This window comes from Mauremys reevesii, linkage group 4 (genome assembly GCF_016161935.1).
Source record: "Mauremys reevesii isolate NIE-2019 linkage group 4, ASM1616193v1, whole genome shotgun sequence".
NCBI classification, from domain to species: Eukaryota; Metazoa; Chordata; order Testudines; family Geoemydidae; genus Mauremys; species Mauremys reevesii.
The window spans coordinates 68,185,807-68,213,209 of NC_052626.1; the positions used below are offsets into that span (position 1 = coordinate 68,185,807).

The 27,403-nt window shown below is 44.4% G+C and overlaps 1 protein-coding gene across 19 annotated transcripts in view; it reads right to left on the minus strand.

The window, feature by feature from the left end:
- The window catches only part of RAD51B (RAD51 paralog B), a 723,435-nt gene that overhangs the window by 147,082 nt on the left and 548,950 nt on the right, over positions 1 to 27,403 (minus strand). For 13 of the 19 annotated variants that reach the window (XM_039533727.1, XM_039533730.1, XM_039533726.1 and 10 more), the window contains one exon: positions 471 to 639. The exons of the other annotated variants lie outside the window; for them this stretch is intronic. In XM_039533727.1, the coding sequence (XP_039389661.1) occupies positions 471 to 639 (169 nt within the window). The remainder of the gene's footprint in view (positions 1 to 470; positions 640 to 27,403) is intronic. 19 annotated transcript variants of the gene reach the window in all.

A 27,403-nucleotide genomic window follows, 5' to 3' on the forward strand; every position in this document is an offset into this window, starting at 1 on the left:
CCCATCACACAACGGATATGGGGCAGGAAGTGAAGAAGGATATTTCTGTTCATGAGATTTCCAACCCAGTACTGCAGATCTGGTTGTTGGGATAAGCTTCAAATAAGCCTTCAAACTGTGGGAGACTTATCCAAAATGAACCTACTGCTATAATTCAAGCCTGTATAAGTGTTTCTATTCTAATCCCATTTTCAGTCTGAAACTTTCATATTGTGTGTTGAAATATTTGAGACTTAGGCCCAGATCCTCCAGTCTGTACAAGAGGCAGTAGGAGTAAGATCTGCCTACATGGATCAGATTCCAAGATTTGGACTTAAATTATTAAACCCACACACTGTAAGGAGACAAAAACTTAGCTAAAATGTCTGCATCAGTAAAGATATACTGTACCATCATGACAATGAAATGGTGTCAGTAACCAAGGAGGAAAAAAACCTACAAGATGCTACATGAATGAGGAGAATACATACTTAAATAACCTCCATTCCGCAAAGGGAAATACTGTTCTTTTCTCGTTGCACTGAATCCAGCCCAGTAACTTTCTTTTGAATAATTTTGTGCATGTGTGTAAGTGCATGTGCGAGAGAGAGAATGAATTAGCTTGGAATGTTTTAAGGATGTATGCCAAGGTCTCAGCATCTGGAAAACAGACATGAGGACTATATTTAGTGCACAGTGACTTGCAATAATTTGTGCAAAAAAGCAAATTTGAAGCTGGCAGTGTTAGGCATGTAAAGAAATTATAATGAAAAAAAGAACTACCAGCCTGGCAAAGGAATAAATAAAACCAAGGGTGACATGTTGTTATAAGGGCTGCTAGAGAGAGAGAGAGTCACGGTATAGACTTAGCAGACATATTTATAAACACTCTACAGATAATGCATAGTCCAGTATAAATACCACCCTAAAAAGAATGTACAAAGCATTCCAAGCACAGAACAGTTAGCACATTGATCTGTGATGCACATGTATTTCTCCTTTATCTGGTAGAAATTGCCTAAATATGTTCCTTCACTCAGACATGGGAAACTTTTTTCCATAAAGTAGCCGCATCTGCAGGGATTCTGCATGGGAATATTATACAGAGCTGAGAATGCTTTGGAAATTCTTTGTTATGTATATATTACTGTGCACTCTCCTGGGCATACTTATAAATAGATTAGTAACAAAGTTAGGGATTGCCTTTTATAGAGACATACTCAAGATGAAAATGGCATAAATATTTTCTAAAGTCCTTATCCATGGCACTTGTAAAATCCTGAATAATTAAAACAGAGAATTTTAAAATCAAGTTCTCATTTCCACCATTTATGCAGTTTGTTTACTTTTCATGCTTCACTGAACTTGAACAGGATAACTACATAAGTCAATTTCATCATCCTATTTCTAGTCAGTTTCACTTTCCAGTTCTCTGGTCCCTGTCTCCAACACTGAATGGAAAAGTTTAAATAAAAAATGAAAACTTTTTTCACTGGACAGAAAAAAAAAGTAATTAAATAGTACTTATTCCTTTGGGTTTTTTGTGAAACTCGTTGTCTACAACAATTCTCATTTACACTAAGGCAGTGTAAAAGGGTAGTAAAGTGGAAGTAAATTACATCACATTAAATTACATTATAGTCACAACAGTGTAAATAAGAATCAGACCCACAAAATCCAATGACCCAGCTGGGGTTCAAATTAAGCTAAGTCACCCTGTCATTTATGTAATGTACACCAGTATAAATGCTTCTACCCTATAACTGCATTGCACAGGTATAAGTGACTGCTCAAAGTATAATGCAGCAGAGAATCAGCATGGTAAGTGTAGAATAGTGTGATACTTTCTTGAACACCAGTGAAAATGAAAAAAGTGTTGCCTCTGAAGTGCAGGTGAGTACAGCAGCCAGTTAGTGGTAGGGCAAGAAGAACGTAGCGTCTTTAGCCTGTAGTAATTCTATGGGTGGCATACCTGAGATCACTTATTCACGGACGCTTTAAAACTCCCACACCCCAATCTGGGTCCATGCTGGTTATGTAATATGAAATGCCCTCATATGCCCCCACCACACACAGGGATGGTGAACAGATGGAGAAAAACAAGTAAAAGATAACAAGAGGTCTATCTTTAGAGCGATAAATATCCTGAAGCAATGGGGATGGGGTGCAGGAATTAGGGTAGTGCTTCTACTTCAGTGTTTGGAAGGGACCAGGGCAGCACATGGGACTCCCCAGACAAGGGGAGAACCTTGCCCGATAAGAAAAGGACGAGGCTGGGACAGTTGCTGGTCCTTACAGGCAGATGGAGAGCTTGGGGCAATGCCTATACTGCAGCAGGCAAGGGGAATGTTAGGAGCAGTCACCAAGCCACACAGTAGATATGGGGATTAGGTCAGGGACTAAGGCCCAATAGGAAGGTAGAGGAATTGGGGCAGTGCGCAAGTCTGTAACCCTTGTGGGAAGAGTGAGGGACTGGAGTTGTGGAAGTGACTGCCATGGTGCCCAGCCCCCAGAAGCTAAAGAGTGAATGGGTTAATGTCTTGCTCTACTAGGGAAACACTTTACCGCTCCAGAGACTGAAGTCTCAAAAGCTCCTGTTTTCTTTCCATATTAGTGTCTCTGTCTTGAAGCTCTTTAAAGACAACATAGCCCACTCCCCTCTCCACTGCTTCTCTCAGTGGGCCGGCAGAGACAAGCTGACTGGGGTGGGGTGAGGTGGGGTGGGGAGGGGAGGGGGCTCTAATCCCAAACTCCAAAGTAAATCAGACCTAAACTTCAAGTATTGTAAATTAAAGCTGCTAAAGAGAGGGACAATTATGACAGAGTTGATTTCTGGCATCACAGCCTTCTTGTTTTAACCTCTGAGGTACTGTTAGAACCAGGACTCCTGTCTGAAAATAGTCTGCTGAAGTCAGCAGAAGATGAGGATTTACTGTAATCAGTGCTGCAACATTTGTCAGTGAGTCAGGCTTGCTCCCAAACTGTTTCCTAAGAGATGTAGCCAGCCTCAGCTGGGTGCTCTTCGTAGTTCTGGCAGAGGTCAGCGCTGTCTCTTAGCACACGTAGTTGAAAGCCACAAATCAGAGCAGCAAATTTAGTCTAAACAATTCTCTGTACTGTTCCAGAAGCAATTAAGAGCATTTTGCTTTGTATAGTTCATCCAGGTGTGAGTGAGCAAATACTACCCGCAGGCAGCAGCTAGAGCATGGTCACAAGGACAAAACCCCCTTTGCTGGGGAGGAGGTAAAAGCCCCATTGCTTGGGATATTTAGGACAATGCTGGCCAAAAGCACTGGAGAATGCACTGTAGGGAATAATCCTATATTGAGCACCAGGAAGCATCTTGCAGTAGGCTCTAGCAGGGCTGCTCCAACTCTAACTCTTATGAATTAGGCAGCCTCTTTATTATGGGTCTGAGCTCCACTTCTCTACTTCACTTAAAATCCAAACTTGTAGCAAAATAATTTGTTTGGTCATCATGTCAATGGCCTGATGGAATGGAAGGAAAGTATGTGGAAGAAGCACAATCCCCAATTAGCATATCACCTCAGTAAAGTGCAAACAACATGAAGGACAGAAATAAGAGGAGTCCAAGTCACCTTTGTAAAGTGAACCATCTCATTTTAACACAACTTTTCTTGGTAAATAACCTTTGGTTGTCCCCACGCTCAAGTGTTTAGATCAGAGGTTCTCAAACAGTGGTCCGCAGACCACCAGTGGTCCGCGAGCTCTATTCAGGTGGTCTGTGGATAGTTCTTTCTAAGGTGCACACCTGGGCGGCCGCACACAAAAGAATGAAAGGCCACCCACCTAATTAGTGGAGCTGCGCAGGTGTGGCTCCACTAATTTGGTGCCTGGATCATGGAGAAGACACACATGTAAGGTGAGGTGGTTGTCTTCGGGGGGGGGGGGGGAAATAGGGGCTGGAGGGGGCGAATTTGGGACATGCAGGGCTGTGGCGGCCAGAGAAAGAGGCAACTTTCCCCAGCTCCAGGGCTGCGGCTGCCAAGGAGAGACCTCCCTCCTTCCCAGCCTCAGCTCTGTGGCTGAGGAGAGACACCCCCCCACTCCCAGCCCCGGGGCCGCTGCAGTGGGGGAGAGAGGGAGAGACCCCCCCCCTTCTTGCCAGCCCCAACTCAGGGGCTACCGTTGTGGGGGAGAGAGAGGGCACGTCCATTGCATTAGAAAGGTAAGACTACTGATATTCAAATATTTGTAGAAGCCAAAAATGTTCATTATTATTAATTTTTTTAATATAGTGCTTTTATCTAAAGTGCTTTACAATAGTTAGCTAACAAATAACATTCGGAAAGATCATTAAGTGGTCCGCCAAAAAGGGAAAATACACCTCTACTCCAATATAACGCGGTCCTCGGGAGACTGATTATAGGTGAGACTGCGTTATATTGAACTTGCTTTGGCCCCGCCTGTTCCTTGTTCCCTGACCTCCCCCTCCAGAGACCCCTGTCCCTAATTACCCCCAGAACCCCGTCCCCTGCCCAACCCCGCTTCCTGTCCCCTGACTGCTCCAACCCCTAGCCACACCCCTGCATCCCCTGACAGGCACTCACCGGCAGTGGCAGGAAGCAGAGCAATGTGGCCCCAGCCCGCTCCACTCCACCACCTCCCAGCCGTGGCACTCCGCTTCCCGCCAGCAGTGAGTGCGGGGAGGTTGGGGAAAGGATGCCCCCCGTACTTACCTGCGGCAGGAAGCGGAGCGCCGGAGCTGGAGGAGCAGGCCGGGGCTGGGCTGCTCTGCTTCCCGCCACTGGTGAGTGCAGGGAGGTTGGGGAAAGGACGTCCTCTGCACTCACCGGCGATGGGAAGTGGAGCGATGCGGCCCTAGCCCGCTCTGCTTTCCTTGCCCCGGCTGTGTCGCTGGGGGGCAGGGCGGGGGGAGGGGGTTGGGAAAAGATCCCGCACTCATCTGCAGCAGGAAGCGGAGTGCCACGGCTTGGAGCTGGCAGAGTGGGAGCGAGCTGGGGCCTGGCTACTCCGCTTCAGCTGCTGCTGGTGAGTGCTGGGCGGGGGGGAATCTCTTCCCCCAAGCTCCCTCTCCTTAGCGACACAACTGGGGCCAGGACCAGGGAAGCCGAGTGGGCTGCTCCTGGCCCCCCCGCCCGCTAGTCACCCGGGGCACTCTGGGGCTGCAGGGCCCTCAAAATTTCCCCCCACAGCTCCTGCCTCCTAGACCTTGGGGGGGGAGCCCCTGACCACCACCCCCAGACCCTCTGCCCCTGACCAGAAAAGCAGAGCTGGAGAACCCCTGCTTTGGTACAGCTAGAGCTTTCTGTATAGCAGCACACTTACCTCTTGCCAACAAAGGGTGTCAACAACACATACAGGTGCTGGCCACGATTTAACTGCCACCTTGGAGTGTTAACCATGGTTTCTCAAATGGTGCTGAACAGAGTTTGTTCTGTTAAACCCTAACCCTGACCCTATTACCCCTACCCCCTCCTCACCATTGCCTTATATCTATGCCAGTTGCTGACATCCATCGTCTGTAATAGGTAATTTTCCTAATGTAGAGAAGACTTTGGTGAATTTAAAGAGAATAATTTTACCTCAGAGACAGGACAACTTTACACCCTAATATGACTCATTTGTCCTTACTGCCAGCCCCAGGCATTTCTATTCCAGCAGGGATAAGTGGGAAGAAAAACAGAAACCCATCTACATGCACTCACCCCACTGACACCAGACTGTGTCTGAACAACTCATGCCTCTTCTGAAGGACCAAATCCTAATCTTTTGAGAGTGATTTTTTAGACTAAAGTAGTGAGATGAATGTGGGGACCTGGTATTAGTAAGGCTAAAAAGCAGCTTGCTGCAGCTGGGTTATATTTAGAGTGTGGGAGACATTAATCTAGCATTTTTTTTATATGTTCTTCCTTTATTGTGTGTCCCATGTAAATAGCATGCATCCCACACCCCTATCCTCTGAATGTTTTGTTTTTTCTAGCTATTTGGCATGCCATGCTCTGAGTACGAGTCTGAATGCCTGCAAACAATCTGTCCTAGGCAGTCTGGGACACTGAACAGGGCGTCCTTCTGTGTATTTTACAGGGGAAACTCCCCTAGCTTTGTTGCATCATCCTAAAACTGCAGTGAGATTCCCTAAAACAGAGGACCAAACTATGGGCCACATTGATCCCTGGGAGTTGCACCAGTGATGAAGATGTACTATTAAAAAAAATGGGGCCAATCATCAACTTCTGGACAGTGATGGGACTGTCAAGAATACAGTGATAATGAGATAGCCAAGATTATTTATAGTAATTTAAGTGGGCTCAATTCTCCACTCTGCTTGAGCTCCACTATGATGGAGTCAGAGGAGGGCAGGGAGCTAGTTGTAGCTCTTGGTGGCCCAGCTCTGGTCCCAATTAGAACTACAGAGAAGCAGGGACCTTATGGCAGTGGAGGTTAGAGCACACTGAGCTCTGCCCCACCCCTTCCTCTCCTTGCCCTGCTCCCTCCCTTCTGCTGGGGGAGGAGTGGGCAGCTGGTGGTTCATGTTCACCTATGCAGGAGGACTTCCCCACTAGCTGCTTAAAGCCCATTTTATGCTTTTATAATGGCCTTAGTGGACTGGAGAATCCCAGCCCAATGTTATTATTCAGCTAACAAATGTTAGATTTTTATGTCAAGAAATTGAAATATTTTATCATATTATACTTTGAATTGACCACAAACAATGAATGATTAAGGCCTTTTGCCACTGGAAAGCAGGATTCATTCCTGTCTGAGGTCACGACTGAAATGAGATTAACAGGGTTCACCCTGGTCCTTAGCTCTAATCACAAAATCACTACAGAATGTGACATAATTTAGCACCATTTGCAGTTTCCTCTCAAGAGAGACCCACGAGAGAGTTTTCCTCAAGAGAGACCCACGACTGGGTAGCAGGGGCTGCTGCTAGCTCAACCACTGCACTGAAAGTTGGGTATGTGGGATTCCAGACACAAATAGCAGAGGGGATGCAGGTCAGGACTGAGATGCACTGGCTAAATGGTGTGGGGACCCAGAACTGAAAAGGCAGGAGGGAGCTGCAGCTTGGTATTAAAGCAGCAGTAGCAGAGCTGTGAGAGGAGGAAGTTTGCACAGTATCTGCAAAGGCTGTGGCTGGCTACAGCCAACACTCTCAATCTTTTGCTTTCCTGCATGCCAGACATCTAAACATGTTGAGAAAAACAAGCAGCAAAACAATAGGTGACTGTAGTGTGAATAATAAAGGCCTGACTTCCCTCTTGGAACCTGACTGCTGTTCATAAACTACTCCAGCTGCGCTCTCACGGTTTGGGATGTCAGCAGAGCCCCTCAAGTGAATTACAGCCTTCTATTCATTTTGGGGCCATCTACTGTATCCTTTTATATGCTGTATTGTAAATGCCAGGGGGGTTGCTGTATTGGACGGATACTGTTATCCTTTCCCTTCTACAGAGCTGGGATCTGTAATGGTGTATTCCATTTATGGTTTTTTTTTTTAATGTTTTAAAATTAGTGTCATGTTGGTGGGAGGCGCTGGCTTGACAGCTCTGCAGACCAAAGTCCTCTGTTTATTCCAAGAGCAGGTACAACATATAGCCCCCCACCCCACCCCCAGTATGCCCCTATCCAGCTCTGGAGGGATTACTGGCACACCAGATCTTTTCCATTAATGCAACAGAAAGATAGTGTGGCTATAAATAATTGACGCAAAGGGCCAAGTTCATCCCTGGGGCAACTCCACTGACTTCAGTGGAGCTACCTTAAAGATGAATTTGGCCCTGTATATTCAAACAAAGTGGATCTCTTTGTTCATGCCAAGCTCACTCCATGGCTGACAAATCCCATGCTAATCAGACTTAATTTTCTGCATATTTTGCTTCTTTAACATTAATGTGAGAAGCTTAATAAGGGGTTTCCTATACTTTGGCTATAATGTCAAGTATCAGAGGGGTAGCCCTGTTAGTCTGGATCTGTAAAAGCAGCAAAGAGTCTTGTGGCACCTTATAGACTAACAGACGTTTGGGAGCATGAGCTTTCGTGGGAAGTGGGTATTCACCCACGAAAGCTCATGCTTCCAAACGTCTGTTAGTCTATAAGGTGCCACAAGACTCTTTGCTGCTTTGGCTATAATGGTATCTGTTGCAGGTTTTTTTTTTTTTTTTTTTTAAATGTGAAATACTTTATTTTATGTCTATACAACAATAAAAAGAGCCAGGTTGTGGCTGCCCCTTGCGTTGGCACATAAGTCACCTTCTCCACCTAGCCGTGCCAGCTAGGGCACAGCAACGACTGCAATTCCATGTACAGTAACTCCTCACTTACCGTCCTCCCACTTACCGTTGTTTTGAAGTTACGTTGCTGCTCCATTAGGGAACATACTCATTTAAAGTTGTGCAATGCTCCCTTGTAAAGTCAGCCAAATGACGTTCTCAGGGAGCACTGCAGAAGTTCCTCTTCTCTGCCTCCTCCCCCTCTCTTCCTCCCAGCACTTCCCCCACCACCAAACAGCTGTTTGACGGCACTTAGGACTTTCTGGGAGGGATGGAGAGAGCGAGCGAGTGGGAAAGCTGCCCCCACCCCGGCAAGCAGGGCCACCTGGAACGCAGGGGCTTTAGGGGCTGCAGGGCCCTGGGCTAAGGGGGCCCCAGGGCCCTGGCCTGCAGCTCTAAAGCCCCTTTCAGAATGTAGCCCTGTGAGCACGGGCCGGAGGACTCAGGAGGAGCAGGGGCAGCCGCGCAGCCAGCGGCTGGAGAGAAGCGGCGCTTTCCCCTTCAAAGCCAGCCGGAGAGAAGTGGGGGATGGACAGCTCCCAGAATCACAGCCACGGGGGCAGTGCCGCGCTGCACAGAGCTACCTGCACACTCCCTGCACCAAACAGGAGCTGCCCCAGGTAAGTGATCTGCACCTCCTGCCTGCCCCAGCCCTGAGCCTCCTCCCACCCCTCCACCCTGAGTGCCCTCCCACACCCTAACTCCCTCCCAAGCCCTGCACCCCCAGACCTGAGCCCCAGGGGTAGGCCAGGGGCACCTCCTCACTACAGTACAGTATATAATACCTTTTGTCTGCCCCCCCAAAATGTCCTTGGAACCTAACCCCCCCACACATTTACATTAAATCTTACGGGAAAATTGGATTCATTTAACATCGTTTCACTTAAAGTTGCATTTTTCAGGAACATAACTAGAACGTTAAGTGAGGAGTTACTGTACACTGGGCCTGTCTCCTGACTGTCTCAGTAGGGGCTAGTCATCTCAAAAGGGGCAAGACAGACATGCGGTCATGTTCCTGCCATTGCATCAGCCAGCAGTCTGCGCTCCCATGAGCCATGCTGCATATTTTGTAGATAAGAGGACTCAAGTCTACAGGGCTGTCAGTTGAGTACCTTTCACCAGCCTCAAATTGACTTCAAACAGAAAATGTACATATTCCTTGTGAATTTGGTTATGGAGGTTGGAGAGTAGCTATAGCACCAAGGTGCTGAAAAGGGCTCGTGAGAGTCTCTGACTAAAACCTTACCATCCAAAAATAAAGGGAAGGTTGGGCTCTGATGGAATTCACACGCTCTCTCAGCACTGCTAGATCATCCCCACCAGAGGCTCACAACAATTCTTCAAAAGAGCAATTTTTTTTTTGCTTTTGAAGTGGGCCAGATCGTACCAAGTAGCAGGTATTAAACATTTCCCAGGGGAAGACACCTGCAGACTCCCTTCCCCCGAGCCTTCAACCCCACGGCTTTTACAAACATCATGCAGGGCCCACTGAATATAATAAGCAATATACTTGGCAGATATTCCGGGAAAAAAGCATAAGCTTTTCAAGAAAAGGGCAGCTTTATACAAGTTTGTTTGCCAAATGGCACTGCCTCTTTTTTTTTTTTTTAAATGAAAAGCATTTTTGTTTAAATAGGGAAACAAATTAATAATTCACCTCCCCCTCTCCTTTCTATGAGCATGCACAGCCTTGGGGCACTGGAGTTTATCATAGGCAAAGAGGGTAGGGGACATTTTGATGAGAGCCCTTTGTGAAAATACTGGCAGTACACCTGAGTTATATTAACTAGCTGCAATTCCATCAACATAGCCAAGGTGCAAACCCTACGTCATATCAGTTATGGTTATTCTACATGTCATATCATATTTCTAGTAATTGTGTAGATGATCAAATTCACCCTGTTTCAGCCAAAATAATTAAATGTAGTCAGGGAAACTTCCACTTGCCATCACCTTTGATTTCCCAAATAAACACTGAGGTGAGTAGTATGAAGTAAGGAAATGGCCTTCCCAGTTAGAGATCTACATGAATGTCCGGTCATGTCCAGTTTGTCAACAGCTGACTGATTTAGAAAAACAGTCACTCTTGACCTCATCATGTCAAGAACTTTTGAATGTGCCTGGCCTATCCAAGTCAGTGCCATAGAGAAAAACCTATTTAATGGACAACTTGGATTTTGTTTTCATTAACAGACTAGAAGAGGAAAGGCAGAAGAGGAAGTTGTAGTATTTTACAGACCCAAATATTGACAATGCCTAACAAGGAACAAAATATCAGATTGAGCCTTCATGCTATAGTGAGAAAGTCAGATTATATAGCACCTTTCCTCACATCCCTCAAGACTGATCTGTTCAGTGCATCAGACATTGCTGTTATCACTGGAGATACAGGGGCTGAATTGCCCACACAGTGGAGAAAGAAAAAAAATATCTTGGGGTTCTTTCTTAGAGCACTACCAGTGTTGCATTTTCTAAGCTCACTCCTAACAACAGCCCCTGCTTCAAGTCATCTGTATACAATAAACATGAACACAATCAAAACTTGGTCCTCATAAACCATGACAGTTGGAGAGATGAGATCAGGGTCAAGAGAGTGACTCCCCCATAATATCATCCACATTAATTCAATGGACCAACTTGAGTTCTGGGGTGAGATTTCATTGTTGTGTCCCTCTGATGAGTGTGTGTATGGGGAAAATTTGCCCTAAATCCAGTATATTTGGTTACCTCAAATCATCTTCATGGGTTTAATAAGAGATCCATGCTCATATGATGTTTGGAGAAAAAGGCAGTATGCAATGGCCAGGAGAGATCCCACCGTATGCAATGTTATATGCAAATGATGCCTTGGGGATAGTAGTGTGGCAGACAGGAAGAAAGATTGTATTAAAAGGTTTGGCAGCTGAGAGAAGGCCAGGGAGGTTGAGTGCCAGTGGGTTTGGAAGCTGGAATGGGATGGGGGAGTTAGGATACAGTGCTTGTCATTGCGGTGGGGGACACTAGAGAGATTACGGGACTCACACAAGTTGTATGGAACATGACCACTCCAAGTCCCCGCTAGCATTACAAATAGAACTGAGTGGTTGAGAAGGGCACCATCCATCTAGAAGGGATAGAGCTACAATTGTTTCCACTAATCATCCCCCCCCGCCCATTGGTTGGAGCTGCTTCCAGTTAAGAATCCAAACAGGCTCTACCTATCACTCTGAAATCAGTGGCTAACTCTCTGGTCTTGAGTTCTGCTCCAACTACATTTCGAGAAACTAAACACATTTGTTTAATTTCTCCCAAAGATCCCATCTGAATACCACCAGGCCTATTTTAAACCTTTTCCCTGCCAGACTGTATATAAAAGTACACGCACCCCATCACAGGATAGCTTAGTGGGCTAAGCTACGTGTTCCAAATACCTAGACTGCCTGGAATCACAAATACAACTCCTAGGTGGTCACCTCAGTCTCTACTCTTCCTCAGAACAAACAAACAAAGTTGTATGGAGACCTTAAAAACCAAGATCATGTCTGCTGGGTGTGGACATTTCTTTGGAGTAGGGGTGTGTTCAATTTCCTTTTGTGGACACATGACCTTGTCCCAATGCTATGCAGTGAGATGTTTGCCTGCTGGTTGCTGCCCTCCACCTTACTGGATCTTGTTTGGGATGCTGTCTGGGATTCACTGAGATGAAATGTACAATAGAAAGGCAAGGTCCTGAGGAAAAGCAATGGTTTTGTGGTTAAGGCACAGGACTGGGAGTTGCACGTTCAATTCCTGACTCTGCTACAGATGTCCTGTGTGACGTAGGGTAAGCCACTTAGTCTCTCTGTGCCTCCATTCCCCATCTGTAAAATGGGGATAACAGCACTTCCCTACCACACAGGGATATCATGACGATACATTCATTACTGTTGGAAGGTGCTCAGATACTACGGTGAGGGGAGCCACAGAAGATAGGGGGAGCCACAGTATCAGTGTCTCCCCAGCCACTCTTCATCCTGGGGAAGTAGATTCTTCCTTCTCAGGCTACCCCCACACAACCATATATTTAAGTTGTGTGCTAGATAGGATTATTTGGGCCTCGTCTCTATGCTACTGTGAATTTCATTCAGTGCTTTGGAAATCATGAAGTGGTCCATATTAAATAATTTTGGCCCAATATTTAGACTTTGCTTTAAAAGCGGGAGTTACAAAGTCTAACATGACTAGAAATTTTTGCATGTAAAGTGAAAAAAGTTGCATGAAAACAGGCTTGTTTTACAATTCATTTAAACCTTCTACTGCAGTGTTGAGTTTCTGACATAAAAACACTGGGCGAGGCTCAGGAAGAAGCAGAGAGTGAAGCAGACTAGAAACAGAAAAGGAAACTGAGTAAAGCTGCATGAGTAACTGATTTTTGTGTACAGTGGCAGTTCGGGAGAGGGGAAGAGATAAGTATTCCAGGTCACCCAAAAACTAAATTGAAAAGTCTAGAAAAAACAATTAATTTTGGGTCAAATGAAATATTTAGTTTGACCTGACATAAATGGTCATGGTGCTGTCCCTTCACACCCTGTGGTTAGAGCAAGCAGCTGGGCTGTGGGCAACTGAAGTTCAAATCCCTCCCCCATCTGGAACAGGGACTTGAGCCCAGGTCTTCCCCTCTCCCACATAAGTGCACTTATATCCCCTTATACCCAATAGCTCAATTCCTTCTCCTTTTTCTGAATGGCACCTAATCCCCTTGTCAATCTAGCCTGAAAAAAGTAAAAATGTTTGTTTCCACACTTCTGAAACAAATTTCTTTTGACATTTCCAAAACCTTTTCTTCCCGACAAAAACAATTCGCCAAAAATCAACCCAAATCTACATTTTCCAGCGGAGAAAAAGTTAGCTCCCAAAATTTCTTCCAGCTCTAAAACTGAGCAGTCTGTGTTCCATGAGTTAGTCACAAAAAGTGAGTTGTCATCCATGGGCTAAGCATCTCTCAGATTTTCTTCTTTCCTCTTTGCTCACAGTATTGCTTATTTCATTCACCCAGAAGAGGCAGGGCCTCTTTTCATATGCTTTTTAGAACTTTTCAGGAAACACCATTAACTTTATCCAGAAAGTCTGCACTATAGTAATTAGAAGTGCACCTCCTGGTCAGAGGTACCAGATTTAGGTCCAACAAGGAGACTATTTCATGATCTTAATGACATTAGCAATTTTCATAGTGAATGATCCCAAAGCCATATAGGATCTCTCACCCATACTGAAGTGCAGCCATCGTTTGAGTGGAACGCAGCAGCAATTGAATGGGAACAGTAATGCTACACCCAAAAGGAAGTGAAATATTTCAAACTACAGGAGAAATCTGGACAGGACAGTCACCCAAATTAGAATGTGGCCAGTATACACTCAAAAAAGCAAATAGTGTACTGGCTTTTTTAATGAATGCACATGGTTAAGACCCTGATTTAAACATCTCATCTGAAAGACTGGAGTGCTGTGCTGCTGGAGGTTCTAATGCCTTCCTGGGTATTGGTTCAATCCTGAACCAAAGGGAAGATCACCACCAACTGAGTCACCAACCCCTCTTGCTGTGGCACCTAGCTGTTCCCAGGTAAAACTATTTATTTTCAAGGCTCAGGGCTGCATAGCTATCAATATTGGACAAGATCACAGTCAGAGATGGTATGAGTGCAACAAGTTTCAACAAAGGTATTCCTTGCAAAAAGAATGCACTTTAAATTATTTCCCTTGCCTCGGCTCAACAATGACTACACCCATCTTGGCGCATACTCAAGAATGGAGCTGCCATGTCAGGAACCAAACTTGGCTCCCCATTCCAACGTTATTTTCTTTGGCTTTGAAGTGTATCAAGGTGGATGCCAGGGGTTACAGAAACAGAGAGATGGAAGAGTCAGTGAGAGGACCTGCCTTAGAGGCAAAGAAATGGGAGATACCAACATGTCAACAGTCCGTCCCCACCCAATCTGCCCACAGTGTTCTGTTGCACAGACTTTGCAGAAAAGCTGGAGGCTTGGCACTGACATGGTGTGGAACAGTCAGCAGATATTTAAAACAGAGCCAAGAGAACAAAGAAGGGCTTTGTAGTGCAAGGCAACACTGAAAATTGTGTGCCCCAGCCAGCCCCCTTGCATGGAGTGTTTGCTAGAGTACACAGTAGAGTACATTCCTCTCATTCGATTACATGACAGTTTTATATACCAGGTACATGGGGAATTTTTATTAACCCTTTCACTGCTGTAGGATAAGTCCTGAAGGAACATCAGAGTGACAAAAAGTGGGGGCTCATTTCTGCCCTCTATTACACCCACACTACTCAATTGTAATCAAAGGGACCATGCATGTTTAGTGGACACCAGAATTTGGCCACATTTAAAAAAGTAATCTTTGATGCTAACAACTGAGATCATTAAACATTAATAGATTAAAATCTAATATACTTTTCACCACTGATGTTTATTTGCTGCATTCTACTGGTCTTAGGCAGTGACACTAGATGAGCTGTGTTTTGTTTTTGGTGGTGGTGGGCGGGGGGAGGGCAAGAGAGAAAGGATCATTTAATTTTCTCCTCCACAACCTAAAATGCAGAACCTACGAATTCAGTATGTAGTGCCCCCCTTCCACCCAGTTACCTCCTTTAGCGCCAATCTCCTTACAGATTTTGATGTACAGGCCTGGGTTCTTCTGAACGCCACCCACTCAGTAGGTGTAACTCTTTTCTTCCCATATGAATTTATTTGGTGATGCTTCCACCCCCTTACTCCTTCCTGGCAGGGTCACCAGGGCAGCTTGGGAGGAAAATTCTAAACACAGGGTAACCCCCATTACTTGCCAGATAGTTGGGAGACTTCCAAGAAATCACACACACAGTCATTACATTGAACAGGAGATAAACATTACATAACAGGGTAAAACAATATTCTCAGGGTCACCAGGAGGAGAATACCCATGAATTTCCCCACTCACGTGACCCGCTATAGCAAATGTAAAATTAGTGTAGTGTTGGTACACATACCTTGTAGGGGCCCTCGATGACCTGTGACCACAACATCTTCTGTGCAGCAGTTATCAATGGGGCTGTTCAGTACAGCCCCAAAGACTCACAAGCAGGATAAGGTGCTAAATCCCTCCACAGATGTAATAGGCAGCAAATAACAAAATCTCCAAACACTTACTCCTTGGCTTGAGGACACAGTTCAGGGAGTAAGGGGTCTCCCAAAAATTTCCCCGAGTAGCTAACTAAAAGTTGGTGCACTGACAACTCTGTGACCAATCCTCAAGTTCAGAGATGGCTCTGGACTCCTCAGACACCGCAGAGGGGCTGGTGTCAGGCGCCCTCTTCATGCAGGCATCAGGCTGCTTCTAGTGCCAGGATTTCCCCTCACCACAAAGGAGTGCAGGGCTCAGAGTGAAGATTACAAAACACTATACCAAAATCCAAACTTTAGTCGCTCACCCCAGTGCTCAGACATACTCACAGCAGGCAGGCAGCCAGCCCCGGACTAGCAGCCAGAACAGTGGTGCCTGATCTCACTTAGGGAGCTGGAGGGCTAACTCAGCCTGGCTTGGGGAAGTTTTCCCAACAAAAACTGGGAGTTACCTTGGAGAGGGAAAGGGCCAAGCTGAGGAATTTTGCTTTTAGGTAAAAAAAGAACTAGGTAAGTTCACGGAGGATAAGTCCATCAATGGCTATTAGCCATGATGGGTGGGAATGGTGTCCCTAGCCTCTGTTTGCCAGAAGCTGGGAATGGGCGACAGGGGATGAGTCATTTGATTGTCTGTTGTGTTCATTCCATCTGGGGCACCTGGCATTGGCCACTGTCAGAAGACAGGTTACTGGGACCTTTGGTCTGACCCAGTATGACCATTCTTATGTTCTAGGCCAGTTCATGGGGGCGGGGGAGAGAACCCTGAATGCAAGCCTAGGAGTCACCAGTCCCCAACACAGCTAGTCCTGCCCTTTCCCTGGCTGGCTCCAGACTGCTCCAAAATGGCTTCTCCACACTCCTGAGCTCCTAGGGAAGGGCATCTCTATTGGTTGCCAAGCAGGCACTGAGTCAACCCTTGGCTTCCCCGCCATACCAGAGACAGCGTGCCTCTCCCTGAGCTACCAATGCACAGAGCCCCAGGAATCTAGTTAAATTCCTTGGGAGAGGGGGAGGTTTACAAGTATATCCAGCATTAGATCCCCTGTTGTTAAAGCACAGGAGTGGAGTCCAGGAGACCTGGGTTCTGTGCCCACTAATGGATAGTTATAGGACTTTTGGCAAGTCACTACATTTCTCTGTGCTTCAGTTTCCTTATCTGTAAAATGGAGATACCACCACCATCCTTTGTAAGGTACTTTGAGATCTATGGATGAAGAGTGAGTAATAAGAGGTAGGTGATATTATTATGAACCTGAGAAAACCCATTGATTTCAGTATTTGAAGTTAAGCACATGCAGTTTCTTTGAAGGACTGAGCCCTAATATTGTAAAATACTTTGGATCATTGAATGTCAGTTTAAGAAAAGTGAAGTAGTATTGTTCTTCCTGATGCATTAACCCACAAACAATGGTAAATTTCTAACCCATTATGTTGATAAAAAATAAAATTTTAATTACTGCAGTTCATTATAGTATCTTTCATAAACATTTTACAAAAGCAGAAATTCTTAGCACCTGTATGTAGCGTTTCTATGTTCCAAGCACTGGATGGAACAATATCTAACCTCCTAAGAGTGCTGTGAGGTAGATAAATAGGAATTATTTCCATATTTAAATATATGGAGAAACATATCAGGCAGAGAGGGGAAGGCCTTTGTGTCAGAGACAGGATTAGAATTCCGGAATTCTTGATTCTTATTCTCATGCTGAAACAACCTAAACAAAGCTCATCTCCTTGACAGAAAATATATGATTAGGGCCAATATTTGAAGTCAGATGGAGAGAAAGACTGGAAGGCTGTTGGTGAGCACTTGTAGAGGGAGAGAGAGAGAGAGAGAAGGCTGGTGTTAGATGGAGTGTACTGTGGTGGTAGTAAAGAGTCATTGTGGTAGGCTTTTGCAAGCCATTGGAGGGTGATTTTGAACTGGATCCTGAAATGAATGGGGAGCAGGTGGAGGTGCCTAAGAATAGGCATGGAAGTAGTCCAGCTTCTTTGTGCCTGACTGTTCATATGTACTTGCTGGAATATTCCGCACACGTTAGACACTGTACAGACTGAGAGTCTGAAGATTCCAGAGGAAAATGGAGCTGAAACCAATGGCAAACGTGTTTTTTGACCACAGGTTTCTGGCCTCAGTAGACTCAGGATTTACCCCTTTATGAATAATTTTGCTGGCAATGCTAACTAGTACTATTACTAAATAGTGCAGCCTTTTCTCTCTAAAAAAGGCCAAATGTTTATTAGCCAATCTTTTCTTGCAGGGGTTTTGGGTCCAATTCATCATTTCCCTGCATCTTGCGCAATCATTTAGCCTAGTGAAAATTGGATGAAAAGCTACCAGATAAGGCTATATGAGTAATACCCACTTTCATAGATTCTAGGGCCAGAAGGGATATCGTGATCATCTAGTCTGACCTCCTGTATAAATAATTCCTACAGCTTGAAGAAAAAAATTCCAATCAATTTAAAAAAGTGGTCAGTGATTGAGAATCCACCATGACCCTTCGTTGATTGGCTAACAATTGGAACACTATCTCTGTTAAAAATGTATGTCTTATTTCCAGTCTGAATTTGTCTAGCTTCAACTTCCAGCCCGTGGATCGTGCTACACCTTTCTCTGCTAGACTGAAAAACCCATTATCAAATATTTGTTCCCCTGTAGGTACTTATAGACTATAACCATGTCACCTTTTGCTTTGTTAACCTAAATAGATTGAGCTCCTTGAGTCTACTATAAGGCATGTCTTCTAATCCTTTAATTGTTATCGTGGCTCTTCTGAGCCCTACGGAATTTTTTAACATCCTTCTTGAATTGTTGACATCAGAATTGGACACAGGATTCCAGCAACGGTCATACCAGTGACCAATACAGAGAAAAAATAAATTGTGAGTAGGAGAAGAAGAGTGATGCATGCACGGATTGCATTAGCCCTTTTGGCTATAGTGATGCACTGGGAGCTTCTATTCAGCTGATTATCCGCTCCAATTCCCCCCACCCCCAAGTTGCATCTTTCCAGGATAGAGTCCCCCATGGTGTAAGTATGGCTATATTCTTTGTTCCTAGATGTACATGGTTTACATTTAGCTGATTTAAAATGTGTTGTTTGCTTGCACCCAGTTTACCAGGCAATCCGGATAGCTCTGTATTAGTGACTTGTCCTCATTATTTACCACTCCCCTAATTTTTGTATAATCAGTGATTTTGTGTTTTTCTTCAGGTCACTGATTTAACACTTTTTTTTTTTAATAGTATAGCGCCAAGAACAGATCCTTGCTGGATTCCCCTAGAAACACACCCACTCAATGATTCTCTTTGCATTTTGAGACCTATCGGTTAGCCATTTTTTAAAATCCATTTAATGTGTGCCATGTTAATAGCTAATTATAGTTTTTAAAATCAAAATGTGGTACCAAGTCAAAGGACTTAAAGGTAATATACTTTGACTTCTGTATCAACCAAACTTGTAATCTATTTTAAAAAATAGATCAGTTAGACAGGTTCTGTTTTCCTTGAACCCGTCTTGATTGGCATTAATTATATTACCCACCTTTATTTATTAATAGAGAGTCCCATATCAGTTGCCCCACTATCTTGCCCAGGATCGATGTCAGACTGACAGATATCTATAAATACCTGGGTCATCCTATTTACCCTTTTAAAAATATTGGCACATTAGCTTTTTTCCAGTCTTCTGGAACTTCAGTGTTCCAAGACTTACTGAAAATGGACATCAATGGTCCAGCAAGCTCCCCAACCAGCTCTTTTAAAACTCTTGGATAGAAGTTATCTGGACCTGCTGATTTAAAAAAAAAAGTCTGACTTTTGTAGCTACTGTTTAACATCCTCCTGAAATAGTAGTAGAATGGAAAGAGTGTTATAATCATATGATGGATCAGATCTGGTTTTTGCACAAATACAGACCAGAAATATTTGAGTACATCTGCCTTTCTTTGCATTATTATGGATAATTTCCCAGGTGGGGAAGAAAAAAAAAAAAGGAAAGCCACCTGTTTAATCTGGACCTGCTGATTTCCTGTACAAAACACAAATTAGAACCCAAAGGATGTAACACTGGGGGAAAACCACTAATCTTCCAGTTTAAAGAAAGGAAGAGATAGTTAGAAAGAGAGAGATTATTTTTTATTTCTATTTTTTTCAGATAGAATGGTGATAGGGATATATAAGTACATAGCCCATAATAATTTTTCCAATTTCCCAATCAGATAACTTATAGGTAGTAGTCTTGATTTTAAAAATGATTACAGTTTTTTGACAAAATTGATTTGATTTTTTTCCAAATCATCAATAAAAAAAATGAGAACAAAGAAAATATAAAACAAGACTTTGTAATTTTTTTTTTAAATACTCTGGGGGCTTAAAAGATGCCCATGCATGTGCTACTCTCACTGACTTAGACATTGGACACAGCCAATTTATATTATCTCTTTGACCCCAATCACACAGATTTAGCCTCTTTGGATTTCAAAAGAATCTTGGAGGAAATCTCTCCGATTTTGAAGTATCAAATAAACGTTACCATACAAAGAAAAAAAAGTCTGACTTTTGTAGCTACTGTTTAACATCCTCCTGAAATAGTAGTAGAATGGAAAGAGTGTTATAATCATATGATGGATCAGATCTGGTTTTTGCACAAATACAGACCAGAAATATTTGTAAATGTGTTGGGATCAATTTCCCAGGTGGGGGAAGAAAAAAAAAAAAAAAAAGGAAAGCCACCTCACACATCCTATGAGAGATAAAGCAATGATCCCAAGTCACAGTAAAGCTGGAAAACAGTCTGAGAGAAAAGGTAAAATGAAAAGTCCACCCTGAGACAATCCAAAAGATTTCTGCCCAGTTTGAAGATGCTGTGATCCCCACAGGGTTCCTCTATCTGATTGTCACTCCCATGCTATCACTGAATGTATATTACACTTTTTAGACGAGACTCTTAACATGTTTTATAGACATTGATTAACTACACTTCACACACCCGCTGTAGGGTATTCTCATTTTGCAGCTAGAGAAACCAAAGCTCTGAGGACTGACTGACTTGCTCAGGGCCACAAAACAGAATGCAGTTCATGCTCCTTTACATGAAGTAAAGCAGGGGTTCTCAACCTTTTTCTTTCTGGGGCCCCCTTGACATGCTATAAAAACCTCTATGGCCCACCTGCACCACAACTGTTTTTCTACATGTAAAAGCAAGGGCCGGTTAAGGGGTAGCAACAGGGCAATTGCCTGGGGCTCCCCACCAGAGGGGGCCCTGTGAAGCTAAGTTCCTCAGGCTTCTGCTCAGGCCCCAGGCTGCAGTCCCGCATGGTGGGCCTTTGGCTTTTTGCCTTAGGCCCCAACGAGTCTAATGCCGGCCATGCTTGGTGGCCCCCCTGAAACTTGCTCACAGCCCCCCAGGGGACCCTGGACCCCTGGTTGAGAACCACTGAAGTAAGAGACCCAGGTTTCTGATCTAAAGACAAGTTAAAAAAAAAATCCATTCACCCATCAAGCATTTTCTGACATTTTCCTTGTTTTCAAACAAAGAGTTTCCTACCTCTGCTTGATCTCACTATGAAGTTAGAATGCTGCATCTCTAATCCACATTGTGACTTCCATGGCAACATATTGCAGGTCACAAACACAGAAGAATTTCATCTGACTGCAAGATCATCCAGGAGGGAGGAGAGGATGGGCAATTAACTTATTCTTACATATCTTTAACACAACATAGGCAACAGATGCTATTTATTTTGCCACAGATTTTGGGTACATCGTACATTAGAGGCACACTATTACTATTACCCATCACCCACTAGTATAATAATGATATGTTGCCCTTCTATCTAAGGATCTTGAAGTGCTTTACAAACATTAATGAACAAAGTGATTTGCCCAGGGTCAGGAAATGAGTCAACGACAGGCCTAGAACAGAACCCAGGCATCCTGACTTCCAGTCTTATGGTTAAACCGGTCAAAAATGCTTCTCTCAATTCCCAAGATACTTTTAAGGTCTTACAAAAACATGTGTGAGGGTTGGTGTTGCCCCTTCCCTTCTGGCTGCTCGGAGGGGAAGTGATTCCTCCTGTTAAGTGTCATTCTGCATGGGAGAACGAAGGGCTGGGGGGAGCCACACCCCCTTGTTTTCATAGATGGGAAGAAGGACAAATCTCTTTTTTCTTGTTTTGGGCTAATTTTCCTGTGATCAAAGAGACAAAGCAGAAAAAGCTCCTGAGATAGGTGTTCTGCTCACTCTGCCTGTGACTGGAGCTTTGCTCAGGATCCTTTACACAGGAACCTGGCTGCAAGCAGTTTGCAAAATTTTAAGAGTGTGCAGCAGTCCGAACACAATTAAAGATTTGCCAGTTGTGCTGCTGTATACTCTTGTTTTAAGCCTGCCAAAGAGCGACAGTCCCTCCAGCAAAGACTCCTTCCACTTTCACATAAAGCAGAGCTTGACATTGCTTTTCAGACATCTAAGAAATGCCAGGCCTGCGAACAAGTGATCTAAGACTCCTTTATCCTCGCTCCAAAGTGTGATGATAAAGAGGTGAGACTTGCGTGGTTGGCTGCTATCTCCAGTCACACCTTGCTACTAATCCCTCTGATGAAACAAGGCATGCCTTGGATCTGAAACCCTGCTCAGGTCTGTGTCCAACTTACTGTACAGAACACATGCCATACCCTGATCCTGTTGCAAAGGATGAAGAACAGAAATTCAACAGAGCAAGCAAGCGTTTGATGTAACGGATTCCACTCTGATGTGATGTGGAGCCCAGTGAGAGAATCCTGCAGTTTTGCACATCTGTAGTGTTTCTCCTTAGAGGATCTCTTTACTTCCATTAATTAAGTGAGCCTCACACCACTTCAAAGTATAAAGCAGTCCTCATTTTACACCTGGTGAGAGACAGTAAGTTAAACTGGCCAAGCTCCCACCAAATGTCAAAGGTAGTAGTGAAAGCAGGACTGGGGACTCCTGGAGAATCCTAGCGGATTCTTGTTCAATATCTAAATGCTAGCTTAGCTGGTCTGGCCCAGCCGAAATGACAGGGGGAAGAGAAAAAAAAACAGGAGTACTTGTAGCACCTTAAAGACTAACAAATTTATTTCTCGAGTTTAGAGTATGTTAACTATACCTGGCTGAAATAGGGCTGGCCAGTGGTGAGAATCTGGAAGTTCAGAGCACAATTCCTGGGCCTAGTTTCTCACTCCCCAGATGGCAGGGTCCGAGTGCTACAGGGGTCACATGCTCAGGGAAAAAGAATTTACAAAACCAAAAAACAGGCCCATCTAGTCTGTCTTAAGCAGAAGCCAATGCTTTGTGCTTTAGAGGAAGGCAAACAAAACAAAAAACCAGAAGCCCCACCATAATGCTCCCAGCCTACTGTTGCTTCCTTGGTTACTGCACACCTTATGTTATTTACAGCAAACTCTTCTGGCTGATGAGGAAGAGGTGGTGACAAACTCTAATGGAAACAAGGAGTCCGGTGGCACCTTAAAGACTAGGATATTTATTTGGGCATAGGCTTTCGTGGGTAAAAAACCTCACTTCTTCAGATGCATGAATACATGCATGCATCTGAAGAAGTGAGTTTTTTTTACCCATGAAAGCTTATGCCCAAATAAATATGCTAGTCTTTGAGGTGCCACCGGACTCCTTGTTTTTGTGGATACAGACTAAAACAGCTACCCCCTGATACTAAACGCTAATGGGAATCCTGCTTCCAGTCCTCTTTTGGGAAGGACGGTAAATGTGACAGATTAGAGGTTATTAGGGAAGAGATGAGGGGATACCCCCAAGGATTGAGAGAGGGCCCTATGGGGAGTAATGAGATGAGACAAGTGTCCAAGATAAGTTCCTGCTCGTCTGTTTCTGAAAGGCACCCTTGCTGCTCTGTCCAGTCCCGCCCCCCAGCGCAGACTACAGTTATGACAGATACAGTTTTCTTAATCAGCATTGTGCAGCAACTGAGTTTGGCTGTGAGGAAGGCAAAGAGCCCAGGGAGAGTTCAGCACAGAGAGGGTTAAAGAGCCTTCCCTCTGCCACTTCAGCTTGGCGCCCAGAGTATAGATTACTCCCTTCAACAATAGCAAGTCATTATTGGGGGGGAGGAGGGTATTTTTTTTCTTTTGCCTGCAGAGCTGAGGGCCTTCTCTTGCAGAAAGCACAGCAGGAATAATCCAGCAAGGTCAGAGGAAGGGTCAGGGGTCAGCAGGCAGGACAGGTCAACACTAGGTGCTCTGAGCCAGTGGGCACAGTTGGAAGGTCTGTTTCAGTCTCCCAGAAACCCCCGTTAGAAACTTAAGATGCACTTTGGGAGCAAGTTGGATCACAGTAACCTGGAGTAGCAGGCAGGAGATGCTTCTGTCCCATGGTTCCCAAGGAGGGGGGCGGGGGAAATAGGAGGACAAAATGCATTATGTTAACTGGTTTGCTTGTGCTTTGCTCTGTGTGTGATGGACAAGTCCAAATGCATTGGGAAGAAAAGGAAACGTGCTGGCTTCTTCTGTAGCGAGGACTGTGTATGTAAGAATTGTGTTTAGATAAGCAGAGGGAGCCCCTGGATGAATGACACAATGAAGGGAAAATGGGCAAACTAAAGGGAAATCTCATTTCTAGAATTTAACCCACAAACATGTTTTTCCAATCCAGGAGAAAGAACAATGCACAGCAATTAGAGAAAGGGACTGGCAGTCACTCAGGCCTCTTCAGTTCTATTCCCAGCTCTGCCATAGATTTACTCAGCTTGATTCTTTGTACTTACACAAATGTCATTCAGGATTAACTCTACTGAAGTCAACTGAGTTACGCCACTGTAAAACTGCCACAAAAAGAGGAGAATTAGGCCCAATTTCCCCCATCTGTAAAATGGAGAGAATACTTCCAGTAATAGAGTTGAAAGTGCCTCCCCATGACTGCTGAGTCAAGACAGGAGTTACGGTGAACCTGTGTGGAGAGAACTTTGGTTTAGATAGTCTGGGAACAAGAGGGCCAGAAAGAACTAGAGTCCTGCCTGCATCTAGAAACTTCAAAAAAGAATCCCCTTTAAATCTTTACAACAGTCCTGTTTCTTCTCCAGCATGAAAGACATTACACTTCTCTCCCCTGCCCTTCACCTGAATCCAAATATCACGAGTTGAATTTTCAAGGTTACAACATTCAACTGGCTTGAAATTAAGCAAAGTGAGCTTGCCCAACCCATTATAGGGCTTCAGTCCTTCTACACCTACATTCCCACAAAACAAATTAATTAAGAGGTGCGCACACACAAAAAGCCAGAGAAAACTCCCGGTGTCTTATCTTAAGACACGCTTCTGAGCCTGCCAGAGGAGAGGACAGATAGAAAGGAACAGAGGATTTGACATACCAGATCAGGTCTATCCAGTCTAATATTCTGTCTCTAGCAGTTTAGAACTTTTTTTTTTTAAAAGCAGCACAATGGGGATAGAAGGAGAGATTCCTTCCTTCCTTCCATCTTTGACACCAACACAGCCAACTCTTCTCCTCAGAACCTTTCTCCCACAAACGTAGGCCTCCTTTTCTCCCATCTGATCTCACTTATCTTGCCATGGTTTCTGGCCAGTAACTGGGAAACAAAGTTGAATCTAGCAAATTGGCAAAAACTGATGTTTGGCTCTGGAACTGAACTTTCTTTAAAAGTTTAGGATTGTTTGAATCAGGGGTTTTGGTTTAACCCATTAAAGAAAGTAGTCAGATGCAAAGTCTGGATCCAGATCTACACTTCCCAGAATTCAAGGGTTTAGATCTTTGGAGGGTTTTTTTGGTCGGTCCCCCCTAAGATGAACCTGAACCAAACATGCACACACAAAACAGGGAAGAAAAAGAAAAAGAAAAAGACAAGGACACCCTGCAACAAAGATCTAACTCCCAGGAGAAGGTGCCATCTCCAGTTTCAAAATACTTCCCCTACTTGTGACTACATAGATTCTGGTTATGAAGGAGCTAATCTCACATATGAAAGGCAGGGGGATGGGGAGAGAGAGAAAGAAAGACTTTATTCCTGTTACACACTATGTACTGAGTCTCTCTCCTTATCATATTTGGCTTCTGAACAGAGACTTTCCTCTTCCTCCTCCATACAAATCATCAGACCTGAGACTAACCCTTTTGAAAGGGAAGAGAGGTGATTGTCATCTCTGGACCAAAAGATTGCACAGGTTAGAAGAGGAAAACACCTGGTGCTAAATTCTACTGCACAGGCACAGCTCCATTTTCATGCATGAATGGCTTGGATTTGAAGCCAGTGTGTTTTTTTAATTACTTCTCTGCATAATTCATGGGCTTTTTGTTGAAACTGGGTCACAACATTACCTTTTCCTCCTTGCTGGGATTATTTGCTGTGTCAGTTTGTACTGCTTATACACACATCCTTTGAGCCAGGGACTAGAATTGTAAACTGTTACTGGCTTTGGCTCAATCTCTTTTGGCAGTTTCTTCACTTGAAGAGCTGAAGCATTTTGTGTGGTGGTAGGGATGCTGAGCTGCCACAAAGGGACACAGAGCTGCTCCAGTCCTCACAACTGACTGGATAACAGAGCTGCTCTGTCCCTCACCACCACAGGGACATCCCTTTCAGACTTCAGAGCTTTGGGAGAACTTTTCTGGGATGAACTTGGGTGCCTAGCATAAGCCTCCATCAGTGTCACAATGTCCACACAGCTATTTTTAGCCCCATTCTATGACAGGGACGCAAATCTGCCCTGTCCCATGCTACTATGGAGATGCTAAGCTGCCAGCACAGAATTCTTACAGCTTTCCTGCCTTTGGAATAGTTCTGGATTCGCAACAGCAAATGTAATGGCTTCCCCTCCCCTTCACTTCTTCCCACCAGCTCCCTCACAAATACCTCTGCTCTTTTGATATAACTAAAAAAGGAAGAATTTAGCAAGACAAAGAGAAAGATACTGACACACAGGAAGGCCATAAAGAATTTGCTAAGCTCTGGAGTCCTCAGCCCCTCAGGATTCCTGAGTAGTTCTGTTCTGGTACACAGCCTGACTCTGATCTCAGAGAAAAGATTTTTAACATGTCAATACACGGTCCCCACCCATTTCTACATGAGCAGCCTCTCTGTCCAGCCTCTATTTATTACCCTGACTGGACATGGTTCGGTGTGCACTTAGATTGAAGTTACTCAGCCTCTTAAACCAACGCTGAAAGAAAAAGAAAAACAAAAGGAGTAATTTCCATTTCCACCATGCTGTCCCTTTCTACTGAGTTTGAACTCATCGGCCATTTAATTGCCTGAGCTGAAGAGGGGCTGCTCTCTTGTCCCTGACCTTGGGTATAAACTCCAGTCTCGTCACCCCCCTTAGAACATTCTGTGTCTGGACTCCTGCCCTCTTACCCTCGGACTGGTTACAATATGCTCCTAACAGAACTGAGTGAAGGGCTCAGGTTACAACTGGAAACCCAACAGCTGATCACAGCTCTTCACAGTCCAGGGGAAGAGATAGGGGCCAACTAGGATTGCCATCACATTTTATTTCACCACCACCACATTTAATTTGTTCAAACCCAACAACCTTATGGCTCCAGAAATTTCTATATGGGAATACAGCCTGATAACAAAACAAGATTTAAGAACCGGGGTAAAAATAACTCCTTCCAAACCTCCCCACAACCGATAATGAGCCATGGAAGTACATTGGTGTATATTAATAATATTAACACCCAGCTCTTCATCTTTAGATATAAGTGCTTTACAAAAGAGGGCGGTATCATTATCCCTGTTTTACAGATGTGGAAACTGAGGCACAACAGGGCAAAGTGACTTGCCTTTCTGGGCGACATTGGGTAACAACAGAACTGGGAACATAACCCAAATCTCCTGAGGCCCTGTCCAGTGTCCTATCCCCTAGGCTATACTCCCTGCCTGTTGAAATACAGAGAATTCCACAGTCCCGGGTGTTCTGTGTACAGTCCCCTAACCCCTCCTTCTTGGGATTATATAATGCAGAGGGGTCAGCAGTTCCAGCCCCACTGAATGAAATTGCTGCAGGTCATCCTAAAT